The 19,058-nt window shown below is 33.6% G+C and overlaps 1 protein-coding gene across 1 annotated transcript in view; it reads left to right on the top strand.

The window, feature by feature from the left end:
* The window catches only part of LOC149957575 (cytochrome P450 3A24-like), a 491,496-nt gene that overhangs the window by 471,877 nt on the left and 561 nt on the right, over positions 1-19,058 (top strand). Inside the window, exons 8-13 of the mRNA XM_090164838.1 lie at positions 414-535; positions 1,809-1,893; positions 4,426-4,595; positions 14,686-14,774; positions 15,525-15,662; positions 16,244-16,406. Coding sequence (XP_090020964.1) covers positions 414-535; positions 1,809-1,893; positions 4,426-4,595; positions 14,686-14,774; positions 15,525-15,662; positions 16,244-16,406 — 767 coding nt within the window. The remainder of the gene's footprint in view (positions 1-413; positions 536-1,808; positions 1,894-4,425; positions 4,596-14,685; positions 14,775-15,524; positions 15,663-16,243; positions 16,407-19,058) is intronic.

Here is a 19,058-nt window from a genome sequence, read left to right as displayed (position 1 = left end):
GGCTCGTGTGAATAGGTCTTGATTTCCGTATTTCGTTTGGACAATAGAAAAATTGGGTTTTTGCATGGATTAAATAGTAGAGGATGTTCCACGAGCAAAAAAACGCAAAAATACACCTGATTGCAAAACGGAAGTAAATATTTTTTTATAGTTCTATCCGGGGCAAACAAACCGGCGTGCTTGTGATATTCCCAAAAATAGCAATCGAATACGACAAACGTGTGGGATATTTTAAAAGAAAAAATAGGTGGCGCTACAAACTCATATCTGGTGGCCACTGGCTAGAGAGGGGTCGAAGGAGGAGGGGGGGATTAAAATAAATTACATCGACCCAACGCGAGCTTTGCGCTGGGATGTTAGTTCGTGGTACATCTTTTAGATAAGCTACTTATTGAATGCATGGTTTTTGTCAGTGTTCGCGCCATGGCTGTTGTCGATTTTGAAACTGGACGTGCTTCCGAAAGATGCGATGACATTCTTCAAAGAAATTATCGAAAAATTAATTCACGAAAGGAAAGCGAACGCAAATAGGCCGGTAAGTGTTGTCAATTGATTTTTAATGTTATTAAAAGGGACAGGGCTGTGCAAAGACATTTCGGGGCCCGGTGGGGATTCAGTGGCGTAGACAGGGGGCAGAGGGGGCACATGCCCCCCCGAAACGTATGGTTGCACGTACAATTTTTTTAAGCTTTTTTCAATGGTGGGCACCGCCCCCACCCCGAAATAAAATCCTGGCTACGCCACTGGGGCGATTCTTTGCATTCTGACGCCCCCGCTGCACAACCTTGAAGAAGGGACATAAAGCTAATCGTAAGGTGTAGGCAAATCTATTGTTTTTCGACACTAACTTGAATTTGCAACTGAACTTGACCGAATATAATCATCCTGGGTATAGTCAATTCGCCATGGGCGAGGGGTAAGGCACTCTGCGAACTCGGTGTACACTGCCGTACCTTTGACAGTGTTAAATGGAACTCGCGAACTCTTGAAAATATGTACCTTTAACAGTGCTAAATGCATGAACTCGGTGTACAGATTATCTGAGACTGTCTAACCCCTCGGCCTTCGGCACAGGAGCGTAGGAACGTTCTAGAAGTTGGAGGGGGCAAAGTGAAACGAAAAGGGGTCTGGAGAATGGCTTTGAATTTTTAATGGAGTGTAGTTTCTCCGAATGTATGTGTACTTTTTACTACTATGTAAATTGGCGGGAAAAGACTGAAATTTAAACACAGTTGAGGTTCTATAAGCTTTATATGCTTTTTAAATGATAATTTGTGCTTTTTGAAGATTTAAACTGACCAAAAAGTTGGAAGGGCAATAACATTAGTTGCCCCTCCCAGCAAAATTCTAGGGAGGGGCAATGCCTCCCGCCGGTTCCTACGCCCCTGCTTGGGCATATTTAGGCACTAGGGGGCTCTGTGCTGAGAACTATCCATAGCTTCATGGCGAAATAGCTCTAAAATTAGTTCGGTGATAATATTTCTAAATTAACATACTTATTTCTATTATATTACTTATGGCATATAGAAAAGAATCTTCAATGTGGTGATCGAGCTGACTCTCGCGAGATCGCCGGGAACTCTAGTGCCTGTACGCGTACCATTTTTTTATTAAATATGTAGTTTATATTTCTCCACCTGATGGCGAGGCTGAAAGAGTTTCATTTTTACAAACTTAATTGTTTGATCTATAGGTGTGTTATTTACCGCGTCGCCAGGCATAATAAAAAATATTTAATTTGTTAACTGCACTTCAGAAATGTAGCGTATATTATTTTGTCAAACAGGTTATGTTATGTTTTCTTGCAGAGTCATTGTGATTTTCTTCAACTAATTCTTGAAAGCGAGGAGCCTGAGAACCCTGAAGACAGGAACCCAGAGTTATCCAAAAAAGGTAGCACCCAAATCGTACTTACTTTACTCAGAATGTATTACTCTGAGCCCGCTAGTAAATAGCACCCCTCTCTTAAAAACTCTCCATATAAAACTAATTATATGGCGCCATCTAGTATCGGTCGTTAGAACGTTTGTTGTTTAACTTTCCAGAAAATGCACATTATTATTTCCGGAAAAGATAAATATCATATTTAATTTAGTTCATGCAGCTTTAATTAAAGATTCATTTAAAAATTTAATTAATTAAATTAATCATTGGAAAATGGTTGTTATATTATTAATTACGCCGTTAAGAAAATTAGGTTATTAAAACAAATCCCCAACAGGTGGCGTTACTGTTAGAATTTGAATAGCAATTTTCAGTCTGACCTACGTAGTACTTCTCGCTTCTGTAGGTTTATAGAGTCGTATTTTCTCAGTAACCTAAACAGGTTCTTTGAAACCAAAATACCCGTATTTCTAATAATGTCCTATAGTTTGCATCCCTACGGCATCAATAACGCAGTTCCAAGTATAGATATATGCACCAAGAATAAATATGTAATATTTGTAATTGGAGCAAGAATGAACCGTACAATAACGCCATTTTGCTGGTTGTTCTTACAATTGTTAGTAGAACACGAGGGTTAACCGTTTCAATCGTCTGTTTGCGGATTTTAATTCTTTTAAAATGATTCAGAATTTAGTTACACGTTAAAAATGGTTACCTGCCTTGTTAAAAATTGTTCGATTAGTTAAATTAGAAAGAGAGACCGAATATTGTCATTGTAAAAGGGATCACCACAAAGATCTTATTTGATAAACTTTGGCAACCTCTTTTCGTAGATATTCCTGTCGTCATTTGCTATTTATTTAAATAACCCGGGTTTAAAATCTTATCTGATTTTGTTTAAGGGCCATAACGATATAATTTTAAAAACTTTAAAGCATATAAATCTAATTTTCGTCAGTTTTGTCGCTTCAATGAGATAACCAACAAAATGGATACCTATTTAGTAGCTATCGGAAAAATGATTTGATTTTTTGACCCACCTCCCGGTTTCCATGGAGACCATAGGTCAATCCCTTCGGTGCAATCTATGTATTTACAAACATTTCTACGCTTGACGTTGTTAGTCTTGATAAGCCCATTGAAAGGCTTATAAGAGACAAGAGAGGGGGAAGCCGGTACCAAATACCGGGGCCCGTGCAGTTAAGAGGCCCGTTTTTGAACAAACGAGGGATATTTCGCCCGTGTTTCTCTCCGAAAAAGGATAGCTATCTCCTGAAATATATATTTTACAGGGGCCCGGGCCCGCTTTCGGTGGCCTTCTATCCACATCATGATTACCTAGACATCTTATAGTCCAAGAGCCCATGACAAAATAAGCATGTGATAAGGTACACGATGAGTCAAGATATTTTTTAATTAGGTTAGTGATTTGTAACCAAGAACTGTTTGTCTTACGGGTCAAAGTGGGGGCTTTCCGGAAATACGAATCACGTGACGTCACTTCCGGTGACCTTGAAAATTGATATGACCTGATATTGGTATCATTCGATTGGTCTCAACGTGCTCTTACCAAATATCGCTAATTTAACGATCAAATCTGAACCAACAGGCGTATAAGACTAAAAAACTAATTTTGAGCCCCTCCCAAATTTACATGTATAAGACAAAATTACTTTTTTAGTCTTATACGCCGTTTGGTTCAGATTTGAAGGTTAATCTAGCGATTTTTGGTAAGAGCACGTTGAGACCGATCGAATGATACCAATATCAGGTCATATCAATTTTCAAGGTCACCGGAAATGACGTCACGTGGTTCGTATTTCCGGAAAGCCCCCACTTTGACCCGTAATACAAACAGTTCTTTGTTACAAATCACTAACCTAATTAAAAAATATCTTGACCCATCGTGTACCTTATCACATGCTTATTTTGCCATGGGCTCTTGGACTATTACGTCAGAGGTCTATATTTAACTCCCTACCCCTGGATGCAGATAGTATTAAAATTCGTATTATTTTACGATTAATTTACACAAGGAGACTACCCGAGGTGGTTATCACCGATTTAGTTAAAACTCAGGGGTTAGGTAGACCTTATGGTAGTATGAAAATTCGCGAAGGGAAAAGTTGCAACCGAAAATGTTTTTGACCTCTCCATTTAAAAAAGCATGGGATTTTCTCGGTTACCCAAATTTTGTTAAAATTTTACCAAAATTGATCAATTTTACCCAAATTCGTCGATCAATTTTACCCAATTTATCTTTTCAAAATTTTATTTTTTATAATTTTTTAAGTTAGAAAGTGAAACCGAGAAAATCCCATGCTTTTTTAAATTTAGATTTTTTGTTTTGAGAGATCAAAAACATTTTCGGTTGCCATGGGAAAACTAAAGACCTTTGCAACTTTTCCCTTTGGCAATTTTCATACTACCATAAGGTCTACCTAACCCCTGAGTTTCAACAAAATCGGTGACAACCACCTCGGGTAGTCTCCTTGTTAGTTTGTTAGTTGAAACCTGCTAAATATTTTCGTGTCGCAGAACTGTCGACGGACATGATATTGTCGCAGTGTGTGCTGTTCTTTCTGGCTGGTTTCGAGACGACTGCTTCGGCTTTGGCGTACGCTTCGTATTTATTGGCGCTGAACCCTCGTTGCCAAGATATTCTTTTCAAAGAAATCGAAGAATCTCTCAAAGATCGAGAAAAAGAGGTTAGTCTCAGCTGTTATCTAAAATACTATCATTCCTAGTGGTGCGTCAAGTTGTCTTCCAATCTGAGTTAATCAAAGAATAGTAAGAAATGGTAAAAAGTAGTGTTAGTAGTCGCAAAATTTTCCGTATATTTCCAAAAAAAGTTTTCATACCATGATTAGTCTAATATACAGGGTGTTTAAAAAGGTTATGCCTGTTCCCCCCCCCCATAGTGTGGCCTACTAGCCCCTGGAAGTAGGCTACAACAAACGCACAACCAAGCAGCAGGGAAATGCGATTTCAGGGGTAGGATTGACCGATTTCAAAATTACGTTTTTTCGCGCGACACTACCTTTACATTATGAGGTATATCAAGGTTATTTATTTGCTTTTATACCCTAACATGGCAGCAAAATAAATTTTAAAATCCCCCAATTGGTACGAGCAATTCTTAAGTTTTATAATTACTTTAAATTTGTTTAGGGTTTAGCTCATGGTTTAGCTTTTGGATTTTTCAACCTTTTCTCTTGTTTAAGTTGTTTTCAGGGTTGTTCAAAATGGTTTTTTCCAAAATGGAAACTACTTTCTACATAACTCAAAATGCAAAATACAAAATGCATTTTGACGATTGGTTTTTCTAAATGCAAAATGGTTTTACAAATGCACTCTGTTTACTTTTACCACAGTTAGTTTGTAATAATTACTTATTAATTAGTTATTAAAAATTAATCACTAATGAATTATTATTAGTAATTAGTAATTAAAAATTAATCATTAATGAATTATTATTATTAATTAGTAATTAAAAATTAATCATCAATGAATTATTATTATTAATTAGTATGGTTTTTAATTCCAGACTAGTGTATAAGATACTGAAAAGAAGACTTCGACAACGTTTAACAGTACACTATTAAAAGATTTTTAATTAAAAAAGTTTACTACAATTAAAGAGACACGGATTGGGGCGTCGCTTTTAAACCACTAAATAAAACGACCAACCTCTTAACCAATCTAAAAGACAAACGCGATACAAAAGATCACCCTGGTGTATATAAAATCCCCTGTAATTGTGAAAAATGCTATATTGGGCAGACCGAGCAACGTTTTTCAATTCGACTCAAAGAACATATTAGAGACGTAACCAACAAACAATTTTAACAATCCGCCTTAGCCTCACATATAAAAGACAATCCTACACACAATATCCTATGGAATGAAAAACTCGATATATTTGGATATTGTTGAAACGTATAATATTAAGAAACACAAGATTTACACATTAAATAGAGATCTCGGCCCCAGCCCAGAAATATTAAAATTTTGGAACTGTATCCTATAAAGTGTTGTTAATTTACCCTGTACATGCTTATTTTCACCCCTCCGCTTGTTAAAGTATCGTAATGTATACGCTCGACGGTATACATTTACACTCAAAAAATTCTAACAACTGCGCCTCCTAGCGGCATTATTAGGTTTCATCGGTGCAGCGTTAGCTTTCTGATGGCCATTGGACTCGTATCGCTTGATAACGGCTGCGTACTCGCAGATACCGAAACATGTCGCGAGTTTTTAATTGTAGTAAACTTTTTTAATTAAAAATCTTTTAATAGTGTACTGTTAAACGTTGTCGAAGTCTTCTTTTCAGTATTAATTAGTAATTAAAAATTATTAATTAGTAATAAAACAATATTAACTAGAAATAAAAATTATTAATTAGTAATTAAAAATTATTAATTAGTAATAAAACAATATTAACTAGAAATAAAAATTATTAATTAGTTATTAAAAATTATTAATTAGTAATTAAAAATTATTAATTAGTAATTAAAAATTATTAATTAGTAATTAAAAATTAGTAATTAGTTATAAAAAATATTAATTAGTAATAAAAAGTATTAATTATTAATAAAAATTATTAATTATTAATAAAAATTACTAATTAGTAATTAAAAATTAAAAATTAGTAATTATTAATTATGAATTAAAAATTATTAATTAGTAATTATAAATTATAAATTAGTAATTAAAAATTATTAATTGTGAATTAAAAATTATTAATTAGTAATAAAACAATATTAACTAGAAATAAAAATTATTAATTAGTAATTATAAATTATTAATTAGTAATAAAACAATATTAACTAGAAATAAAAATTATTAATTAGTAATTAAAAATTAGTAATTAGTAATTAAAAATTAGTAATTAGTAATAAAAAATATTAATTAGTAATAAAAAATTATTAATTAGTAATAAAAATTATTAATTATTAATAAAAATTATTAATTAGTAATTAAAAATTATTAATTAGTAATGATAAATTAGTAATTAAAAATTATTAATTGTGAATTAAAAATTATTAATTAGTAATTAAAAATTATTAATTAGTAATTAAAAATTATTAATTTGTAATTAAAAACTATTAATTTGTAATTAAAAACTATTAATTAGTAATTAAAAATTATTAATTAGTAATTAAAAATTATTAATTAGTAATTAAAAATTAATTACTAATGAATTATTATTATTAATTATTAATTAAAAATTAATTACTAATGAATTATTATTATTAATTAGTTATTAAAAATTAATTAATTAATTATTATTATTAATTAGTTATTAAAAATTAATTAATTATTATTATTAATTAGTTATTAAAAATTAATTAATTATTATTATTAATTAGTTATTAAAAATTAATTAGTAATGAATTATTATTATTAATTAGTTATTAAAAATTAATTACTAATTTATTATTATTATTAATTAGTTATTAATAATAATTACGTAGAGATTTCAAAACCATCCTCGCAGCCAGCGTGGGAAATAAAGCGGTTTCACTGTACGAATTTTCGTCTGCTTTGAGTAAGTGAGTAACTGACATTGTGAGTATCGCCATCTATGATTACTTGGGAGTAAATAGCGGAAGAACTTTCTCTACAAGAGCAGCGATGATGGTACCAGAGTAAAATCATTTTGAAATTGTTTTTCTACATATCAAACCTACTAAATGTAAAATGCAAAATGTGAAATGCAAAATACTTTTTCTAACTCAAAATGCATTTTGGACAACCCTGGTTGTTTTCATAGTCTCTATTGATCGGTTTAAATAACCTTAAAAAGTCTGTGAAGTAAGTTGGACCCAAGTCTGCCTTTTTGCTAACAATTTTTGTAAAGCTGACGTTAGTAGTTGAAAAAGATAACTTTTCTAGAAAATCATTTATTTTTCTATGGTTAATCGTAGTCCCAGTACTGATGAGTCGCAAATAACCTGGCGAAACCAGTCTACGGTTGGAAATTCTGGGTTATTTCTGAATTTTTAGTTAGTTTTCCCCACGCCAAATGACGGCTAGGCTACTGCTCAAAAACCTTTAATATACATTACTATATTTTCCTATTTCTGTTCACCGCAGAGCATTAGGCAGCACACTTGGCTTAATTGTTTCAAATTTGCTTGAATCAAGGTTCCACGTTGACTCCGAGGGGTAAGACAGTCTCAGATAATCTGTATACCGAGTTCGTGAATTTAGCACTGTTAAAGGTACATATTTTCAAGAGTTCGCGAGTTCCATTTAGCACTGTCAGTACGGCAGTGTACACCGAGTTCGCAGAGTGTCTTACCCCTCGGTTGACTCAATACGGTGCTTTGACAAAACTACAGCTAGAATACGATAAAGGATGGCTATTTCGTCTTTGTAATACAACGACAATACTATAACACAGACGAATGAGTATACTATAGGCTTTGTCGGTTTCAATCGAAAATGACACGCAGCGCCTCTTGTGGCGATATCACGCGTAACTTAGTTAAAAAAATTTTAGCCCCCATTGAAATTAATGTAAAGTTGGCGATAATTAAACGTTAATTAACCTACCAAATGACATAAGAAATATTCCACTGGCAATTTTTCCCGTTTATATGAACTTAATATAAACTCGTCTTGAAAAGTCGTTTATCGCTTTATAACATTCAAAAATAATATTTTTAACGCGCCATGTAGATAATCGAACATCTGCTCGTCTAGGTAAAGTTTGCGTTGTCAACGCGCGTATTAGAAAGCAAAATGAGATTTTAGAAAGTAGGTTGTAATTCGGAACGATATTAATACTTTTCGCGAATTTGGTCATCAGTGAATTACAAATATGACTTGAAATAAGTTTCAAGGTTTATTAAAAAGCTAGTTTCATAACTTTTCATCCATTGGTTCGTTCACAATGTATCTTTAAAGTAGACGAAAATTTGAAGGCGGTGACTCTTGCCCAGCCTTAAGCCTCGGTTTAATCTACCGCGTATTTTGAAACTCAACAAGTCGGCCCAGGCCGTAATATTAGTTCCACATCAGTGTATTCGAATGGGCAAAGCCATACACCCTTAGTAGACACAGGTATTCAAACTAATACAAAGCTTTTGAGGCTTTGTGATTTCTTATCGTTGGATATATAAATTGCCACCCTAAGTGAAAGGGTGGATGCCGCCCACCATCAGGAGACCCGGGTGGGCAAACTAATATATAAACTGTTGAGCCCATGTGATTTCCTATAGTTAGATATACTATTTACCATCCTATGTTAAAGAGAGGCCACCGCCCACCCTCAGGATACACGGGTGGGCAAACCAATTCATAAGCTGTTGAGGACATTTATTGACTTAACTTGCAAGGTAATTTGACAAAAAGCTATATTTTAAATTTCGATCTATTTGTGGTAGAGCTATAAACGGGTAGTCTTTACGTGAACTTGTAAGTTAATATACCTAAGTTTTGCGAATGGTATACGGCAAAAGCTAGGTAATTCATAACTTTTCATCCATTGGTTCGTTCACAATGTATCTTTAAAGTAGACGAAAATTTGAAGGCGGTGACTCTTGCCCAGCCTTAAGCCTCGGTTTAATCTACCGCGTATTTTGAAACACAAAAACCCGATTACTAACGTTAAATGATGGCGAATGCTAATTGTAAAACGAAACAAATAACGAAATACGTGGGATTTTGGCCGTTAGATCTAGGGAATCTACGTATAGAAAAGGTCAGGCTCTTTTGGTAGGCCATCGTATATTTAACGTTAGGGTAACAGTTAACGAAGACAGGCTTAGACAGCTCAGTAGTTCAAGGGAAATGCATACGAGAGACGTCGCACAGTGGGGCAAACTGAGCCCAAACCTGGCCAAAAGTCAAAAAAATAAATCACACGTATGAATTTTATTTTAATTTATAATATTTGTTTATAAACCACCGCACAATTTACCGGTGTTTGATTTTTGACTGCAAAATTTTATTCTCCACCAGGCTCCTTAGAAGTAGTAGAAATTTTTTAGAAATTTTAAGTAGGAGTTTTGGCATAGTTTTTGGTATACATTCAGGCTTGATTTAAAAGGTAAAGATATTTTTTTGCAGACTTTAGTTTTGGAAATATCAATACCAAGTAGATATCGATATTTTCGAGTTATGAAACTATTATACAAAGCCGCGTAATTCAAATAGTGTGAATTATGGTAAACGACGTTAGAGGTCTTAAACTAATATATTTCTTTTAGAATTGATGTGACTTTTAGTTATGAATTCAGGTAGATTAAGTTACAATTTTTGATTTAAGTTCATGAATGTTCATTATTTATCACAATATCGATTAAAAATTTTGCCAATATTTGCCTATTTTCTATTTTTTGTACAGATTTTCCAAAGATATTTGAAATTAAAAAGGGTGTCCAATTTAAAAATGATCCATGGCGATAACATCAAAACCGTTTCCTGTGCCAATTAAAATTTTTGTTGGGGGACAATTAAAAATGATAACATTGATGACCTTGAACCGTTTCTTCAAGGTCATTGAAAAATTATATCGAGTACCATTAGATTTAGAAACTTACTTGATGACCAACTTGTTTTTCGACTTTCAATTGATCAAATGAATTCGGACCAACATTATTTAGACATGAAATATGATGAGGAACAGCTTTCTAATTGGAACGAAGTTTCTGAATCTAACGATTCTCGAGATGATTTTTCAATGACCTTGAAGACTTGGTTCAAGGTCATCGATGTTATCATTTTTAATTGTCCCCCAACATGTGTTAAGTGTCACAAAAATTTGAAATTAGTACAGAAAACGGTTTTTGAGATATTAATTTTGACCAGGTTTGGGCTCAGTTTGCCCCACTGTGCGTCGGTGACTAAAAAAGTCTACGATATAACAATTAATGTAAGTAATTTAATTTTAATTGTCATGTAATTTCTATAAAATATTACTCTAGGTTGTACAAGATAGAAGTATTTAAAATTCACTGGTAATCACCGCTCTCTCCCTAGATCTATAGCTAGGCATACGCATGAACTTTGAGCCCGCCTATTTCGAAAATAAAACGATAAAATATATCTTAAAGGCTTTTTTGGGTTTCTTTTAAATTAATTTATTATGGAAAAATGTTAATCAAATATTTTTTCTAAAATCGATTTGTTAATTTACTTTAGGTCATCGCTACATTTACATTAGCGTCAACGGGAATTGTAGTTTATTTTTAACCAAGTTACGCGCGAGCTCGCCCCTAGAGGCGCTGCGCAACGTCTTGTAAATAGGGGCGAACAGGAATCCATACCTCTACTTGCAATGCTTATCGCGGCAGATTTTCGTCTCGATATGGCTGACGGATTTTTGGACGTGACTATGTTAAGTTCACATTGCTAACTTACAAACAACAACGTGAGAAGGGAGCGCGCGCAAAGGGAATTGTTTCTCTCGTAGGCGCCCAGGTAGCAAAGCAACGTTGCAATTTGGTTAAATTTTGGTTATCTGGTTGAAATATCGTTATGAGTTATTTTTTCAACGTTCTACTAACGTTGAATTGTAGTTTATAAATTTAACTGTTTCGAACCAAATTTTCCAATAACCTTCTTAACGTTAAAATAACGTTGTTTTTAATCAATTTCGTCCAAGTTTATTTTTAGACGAAAATATAACGTTTCTTTTTGGTTTTGTTAAAAACTACTTTTTCATTAAGGATAAATAACCATATAAACGTTCTTATAGATACTAATTCAACGATAAAGGTAAAAATTTTAACTTAATACTTTAGTATATCGTTGTTAAAAATACTACAGCAAAACCTCTAAAACTTATTTTTGGTCTTACAATTTGTCATTTACCATATTTTCAACCGAATTAAGTTGCCTATTCGTAATTTATCCATCTATAGAAAAAAATTCATTTCATCCCCTAGCTCAAGCATAGCTCAAGTGATGTGTTATACTAATTAATTTTATTCTCGGGTATAGAAAGTGATTGAACACTTTTTGTACCCCGAAACGGGATTCTAGATGTTACAATTGTAATGCGCGTAGGAGTGTGGTGGCACCGTAGCAAGCCCTTCATGCCACGCGCACGTGGACTAACAACACCCTATACATGCGACCAATCGAAGTCGGCTGTGGCTCTGCACAGGTAGAGATTATCTAAAGTGAAAGTAAAAGCAGTACCTACGCATTTGTACTATAGGCAGTGGTAAAAGTATCGCGCCATTAGGCAATAGGCATTAGCACGGTCGGTTTTAAACAATCAATAGATAGTGCTGTAATTTGAATGAATATGGTAATTATAAGTATTAAATATATTATCAAGTTAATGATAAGCTTATAAAACATTAATAGGTATTTACTAAATGTCATTTGACATGATCGCTTGGTATTTAATAATGGATTATCGTGACCCAGCAGTTAAGCCTTTGTATCACTTTCCAAAGTCTCATTTGCATTAACAAACTTGGTTTAAAAACTATGATTTTATGAATTTATTCAAGCTATAAATAAGTTCACATTGTATGCAATAAATTAACTTAGGTTCAATTTGTTTCCAATAAGTTTAAAATTTAGAAATTATACTTTTTATTTGAATGTTGAGTATTGAAATTGAGAAAAACTACTTTTTTCTAAATCTTAAAATGAATTATTATTACCAGGGCTATATTTACTGCTAATCTTGAAAAATATAGGCCATCACAAATTCATATTATTAATTAAAAAGTTTAGCAATAGACAGTTGTGACAAAAAAATTCAAATATTTAGCTCTGATTACATGATTCTTGGTACGCGATACAGTGGGTGAACAAAATACCAGTGTATTTAATGTGAAAATTTTAAATTCTGTGATAAAATATAATTCCCTTCCCAAATTGATGTCTCTACATTAGTTCACAATGTTTGCATTAAGTGATTTAGGAAAAAAAAATAGAAATAATGCTTTTTAATTCAATGTTGAGAGTTGAAATTTTGAAAATTTCTACATTTTTCTTAACCTTAAAATATGGGATTATTTTTATTAGGGCTATATTTCCTGCTTATCTTTAATACTATAGGCCACCGGAAATTCATATTATTAATTTAAAAGTTTAACAATAGAGAGTTGTGATAAAAAATTCAAATATTTAGCTCTGATTACATGATTCTTAGTATGCGATACAGCGGGTGAGCAAAATACCGCAGTCTGTATTTAAAGTAAAAATTTCAAAGTCTGGGGGAAGATATAATTCCATTATCAAATTGATGTCTATACATTAGATCACCATGTTTGCATTCAGTTATTTTAGGTAAAAAAATTAGAAATAATGCTTTTTAATTCAATGTTGAGAGTTGAAATTTGGAAACATTCTACATTTTTCTTAACCCTAAAATAAGGGATTATTTTCATTAGGGCTATATTTACTGCTAATCCTAAATACTATAGGCCATCACAAATTCACAATAAAAAAGTTTTGTAATAGTCAGCTATGGTAAATAAAAATCAATCTTCATCTGCAATTCTGCAGTTTGTTTATATTGATAGAGAAATTTATATTGCTTAGTTAGTACTAAATAATTTTGAGGAATGTCATTATTGTTATATTTTGAATATTTTTTTCTGTTGTCATTGAGTTAAGGTGATTTGTGTACCTTCAATAATGAAATAGATTTTGTAATACCATATGTTTATGCTTTTCAAAATTGGGATTTAAGATTATCTCCAAGTATTTTTGATTAATTTGAATAAGATTTAAATATTTAGGAAGTAACGACAAGTAAGATTAAACTTTTTTAAGATGTTTGACCAAACTGATGGAGATTTTAGATTCAGTATTGCAATAAATAGCGTGTATATTTTCCGTAAAAAGCGATTTGTGATATTTTAGAAACAAGGGAGATATTATATTCGCTGTATACATCGAAATTAATATTTAAAATTCGTTAATTAAATGCTTAATTTCAAATATTCTCGATTATTGGAAATACGATTTAAGTATTTTTAAATAACGTATATTCAAGTTTTAAGTAGATCCAATTTTTTATTTTCCAAAAAAGTGATTTGTGTTAATCTAATTAACTGATATGTTTTAGTAGTTCATATTGCATTGTAACCCAAAAGTTTTATAAAAAGTACAGTTCTTTCTTTTCTTAACTTAAATTTTTTCCAGTGTCTGTTTATATTTTTATGGCTATCAATAAATTTTTATGTGAGAGATGCATTAAATAAAAATTGATCCATTTCGGAGATCACGCCTGCTTTAATTAGTATGTAAAAGGCATACATTCTAGTATAAGAACGACGTTATTTTAACTCCTAAAATACGTTGATTTACAGTTGGTTTCAATTAGAGCACTAACGTTAGAAAAACGTTTTATGGTAGTTTATTGAACGTTTAATAAACGGTTTTTTGTATAACGTGTTATTTACGTTGCACAAGTAATGTTACGATTAGAAAAATACTAACGTTAACTAAACGTATTTCTAACGGTTTTTTTATAGTATAAATCACCGGACATGATCTACGTTATTATAACGTTTGATTTACTACTATTTATCAACGGTTTTAAAACGGTTTTTTAACCACATTTTGCTACCTGGGCGGGGCCAAAGCCGTCAGTGATCTAACCATACGCGATACGGTAGGATAAGCATTCCAAGTAGAAGTATGGAATCCTGGGGCTAACGATTGGCTCGCCTATCTACAAAAACATTCTGGCGCCGCCACTGTCCACGCCAATTTTATTACTCTTTAATTTCGGCGTTTGGTAGTGTTTGGAGATAATGCTTCAACTAATTTATTACGCAGTGATTGCTTATTTTAATTTTCATGATTTGACAGGATTGCTTGTCTGTGGAAACGATTGGCAGTATGCCGTACTTGGATGGGGTGGTCCAGGAAACCTTAAGACTCTTCCCTCCGTTCTCCTAGTAAGGACATTCTTTTCTATCTTTAAAAACCATTGCATCATTTCACATTCACGACATTGCTTTTTTATGAGTACGGGCATAGATAGCATAATACCATAAGTATGACATTTAATTCCTATTGTTTTAATGCTTATTTTCTTTCTGAACCAATCCCACCCATCTCCGACTACTTGTTATTGATATATTTCGCCTTTGAAATATTTAAACACCAGGAAACTCTCTGCTGAAGTAAACCTTTATTGCGCGATATCTCTGCATTTTTGCTAATTGGCATAAATATTGTTATTATGTTACTTATGGTACGGGTGAGCTCTCGAAATCCTTTTACGGTATCTCTCAAAATAATTTAAAGTTTATTAGTTAATTACCATTATTTAACAAATTGAAAAATTGTAGTGACCTTAGAGATGAAAAAACCTTGTAAATGGCAATTAAATATTCCTTCCAGATCATAATCATTCATTGTAAGACACAGTCAAATGAATTTTGAGAATACAATAATCAGATTGTATTTAAATGTTCTGAGAATGACCATTAGGAGACGCTACGAGGGTATGATGGTCGAATATTCCCCTAGCAACAGAGGTGGTTAGAATTATGTCACCGGAGTGTTCTCGAATCGCGTCAGAAAACATCAGTTCTGAGGAACAAATGAGATACTGGGCTGATTTGAGCACGAATTTAGTACGATTTAGTACTTTGGCGCGTTTTAAGTAGTTTTCTACAACTAATTTCGATGTTTTTGTGTAGTTTATTGCGAACCTGTTCATCTGCGAGTGATCTAAATGGAATTCCGTTTAAGCCGGGCATGATGGTCAACATTCCAATTTACGCCATCCACCGGGACCCAGAGTTTTTTCCTGATCCAGAATCTTTCAAACCAGAAAGGTACATTGCGTTCAAACTGTGAAAAACCAATGAGGTAGAATAAATAGAGATCCAAATCCGCCTTCCAGGACCTACCGTTTCGCGGGACAGTATTTGTTGAGTTGTAGAGTTAGGCCTAGTAAATGAACTTAATCAAATCGTGTTGGCGCCATCTATCGTGTTATTGGAAAACTAAACCTTAGTATACTTTGCAGAAGTGTCTGCTTATTGAAACAGATGGCGCCAACACGATTGGATAGTTTAGTTCGTACCTTACATGGAAACCTTTTCAATAGCTTAAAGATTATAAGAATCTAAATTTTTTTGTTTTACTTGTTGTATGTTCCGTATGAAACAAGGTCTCATTGAATTTGTTTTGATGTAAATGTTATACATAGTGATAATGTTACATAGGATAATAATAAACAAATGTGAGACAGAACTAAATGAAAAGGGTTTTTGACAATCATCGCTAACCCTTGATTTCTTTTTGCACCCTAAGCGAGCCTAGCTATTTACGATATTTACCGATATTTATAAATGGCATACTTAACACTATTACTTTACTTATGGTATTGCACATTTTTATTTCTGCCAATTAGATTTCTTCCGGAGAACAAGGATTCGATAGTGCCGTACACGTACTTGCCTTTTGGGACTGGACCCCGCAACTGTCTCGGGCTGAGGTTGGCCGTTCTCGAAATTAAATCCGCACTGGTCCACAGTTTGCGTAGGGTTAAATTCCAGGCCACCGATAGAACGAAGGTTCGTAGATACATGTACTTATTAATTAATAATATGCACAATTGATTTTTGTTAAGGAAACAATCCCTAGTTTTACAAAACAGAATTTGAATCACTTGGGGTTTAGGACAAAAACCAAGTTCTCTCCCCACTGTTTTAAGGGGTTTCCCCCGAGCTCTTCGGTTTCCCCTTCCATAAAAACTTGTTGAGTTTAACGGTAATAGTTAGTGTAGGGAGCTGTTGGCTCACGTGGTGCGAAGGGCTTGCCACCACCCTCCTACGCATTGTAACCCGGCCACCTGAATTAATGGCTTTAAAAGTCGCTTGATGACTTAGGCCTAAGGTGGTTATTATTATTATTGAGCTGATTTATAACACTAAATTCAATAACCAAAATACTCCACGCCAGCATAGGGAAATTAACATTCACTGCTTATAGTTCAGCGCTGTAAAGTTTGCAAAATAGTTGAGTCACAAAAAGTAAATAGCATATTATGGCCTCTAGCAGTAGCAGCCTTAAGCAGTGGCGCACCCAGAGGGGTGGCTTCCCCCCAGGAAGAAGAAGAAAATAAGCATGCCCGAAGCCTTTAAAGAACATTTTTTGTTTATCATTACAAACTAAAGCAATCGAAGCCAGCTTAGTATCAGTGGTGTAGCCATAAATCTTTCAAGGTAGGGGTTCAGACTATGTAAAGTACCTGAGAGGGGTTGAGAAGGGGGGGGGGCAAAGTTACAACCAAAGGGGTGGTTTGGATCCTCCCCTTTTCTACGCCACTGTTTTGTATACAGCTTGTACATGCTACACTCCATCGCGCTGGCTTAACATATCTAATAACATATTCTGGTTAATACTTCAAAATAATATTTTGACCTCAGACCTACAATAGGACTCCGGAAAATATATTTTAGATTGAACTAAATTATTATTTTTATCAGTTTCGCGACGGACAGATGGACGCCGAAATTGTCGCATGTTTAGTCGGTGGTTATATCTCCAATGCATTATGATTTCTATTTATCAACATTTTTCGGATACATACTATATTCCTTTATAATTGATTAATTGTTAGACATTTATTTATTTACACCCGCATTGTTAGACATTTATTTATTTACACCCGCATTGTTAGACATTTATTTATTTACACCCGCATTGTTAGACATTTATTTATGTACACCCGCATTGTTAGACATTTATTTATTTACACCCGCTCTAGTGAGAATGTTGGCACACGCTTGTCGTCGAGATTGAGCGATCTTTATAATCTTTTTAAGTCTAAATTTCGTGCTTTATTCTGATTGCGCCACTGACCTTGAGGAAATGGGGCGTACCGATAGGCGTCTACATCGACCACACACTCTAATATCATGTAAACCCCGAAAGTCCTTCAAAAACTCAACCTCTACTGTTCTACAGGCAAAAGTAAATAGGGAGTATCAAGCATGGTAGAAGGTAAAATCTGAAGGCAGTGATAGACCTTGGATTAACAATAGTAGTGCCTACCTGGATATATCACTTGAAAAAATCTGACCAGCAAATGGATTTTGCGACAGCAGCGCCGCTTCGGTGAAGTTAACGGAGAATTTCCGAAACTCCCGTAACACGTAGCCTTCTACAAGGCAGAACCCGTAACAAACACTTAGCAAATGCACGCAGAACGATAGAGTGTTAAATCCAGGTAGGCACTTCTATTATTTATCCAAGGATAGACTTTCTCCCCCTATTTACTTTTGCTACAGGGGATTCCGTTGCGTGAAGTCGATCAAGTTTACCAACCAGAGAAAAAAAATAAAAGATTTTAGTCCAGACGTTTTCGAAGGCCGACAAAATAAGGTCTAGCGACAAGAGAGACTGATTTTATTTTACTCATTTATTCGCATTAGTTATACAAAGCACGGAACCGATTTGGTCTGTCAATACATAGCCGCCTAGATTAATCTAGGCGGCTATGGTCAATACATTTGGAAAAATGGAACAGCTGTTGCCATCTATCCGCCATATTCTGAACTATAAATATCAAAAATTGATTATGTTGTCATTTAAGTAAATAAAAATATGGATGAAAAATACTTCAAATAAAAAAATAGATAATTACTCTTAGTTTTAAATATTATTTCTTAATTGTATGCATTAGTTATATCCCAGCCGATACGACAACGCAAAATATTAGTTTCCCACCTTGGCGGAAAAATCCAAGTTGGCAATTTTCGGTGAATCGGTGTTTTTCAAACACAATAATCTGAGTCTTGCAATATTATCGTCTCTGGCGGTCTGAGAATTTTTCGCCTGGCAGTGCTGTTTCTCTAAACAGAAAATGGCGCTGGAATTTTTTTTTAAATTACTGGTTGGCGTCTTTGGCCGCAGCAGCGTTGCCAGAATTGGTACAATGGTACTTTTTCGGTACATTTTCTAATTTTAAGTACATAAGTACGTTTTCGGAGTTTTTAAAGGCATTTTGGTACTTTTCAAGATTTGAAAAAAAAAAATTGTATTGGTGCTTCTTTCAAAACCGTAAATCTATGACTTTTTAGAAACTTGGTTAGATTTGCGATAAATTTACAAAAATTTTCTTTCTAAACTCACATTCTCAATTTTACCAAAATATGGTTATTCCCTATTTCAATTTAAAAGTGAAACAATTCCGTGGAAAAAATAAACTTATAATTGGTCGG

This window comes from Leiobunum rupestre, chromosome 2 (genome assembly GCF_980474605.1).
Source record: "Leiobunum rupestre chromosome 2, qqLeiRupe1.1.hap1, whole genome shotgun sequence".
Classification (NCBI taxonomy): domain Eukaryota; kingdom Metazoa; phylum Arthropoda; class Arachnida; order Opiliones; family Sclerosomatidae; genus Leiobunum; species Leiobunum rupestre.
This window is presented reverse-complemented; position numbering and strand designations above follow the sequence as displayed.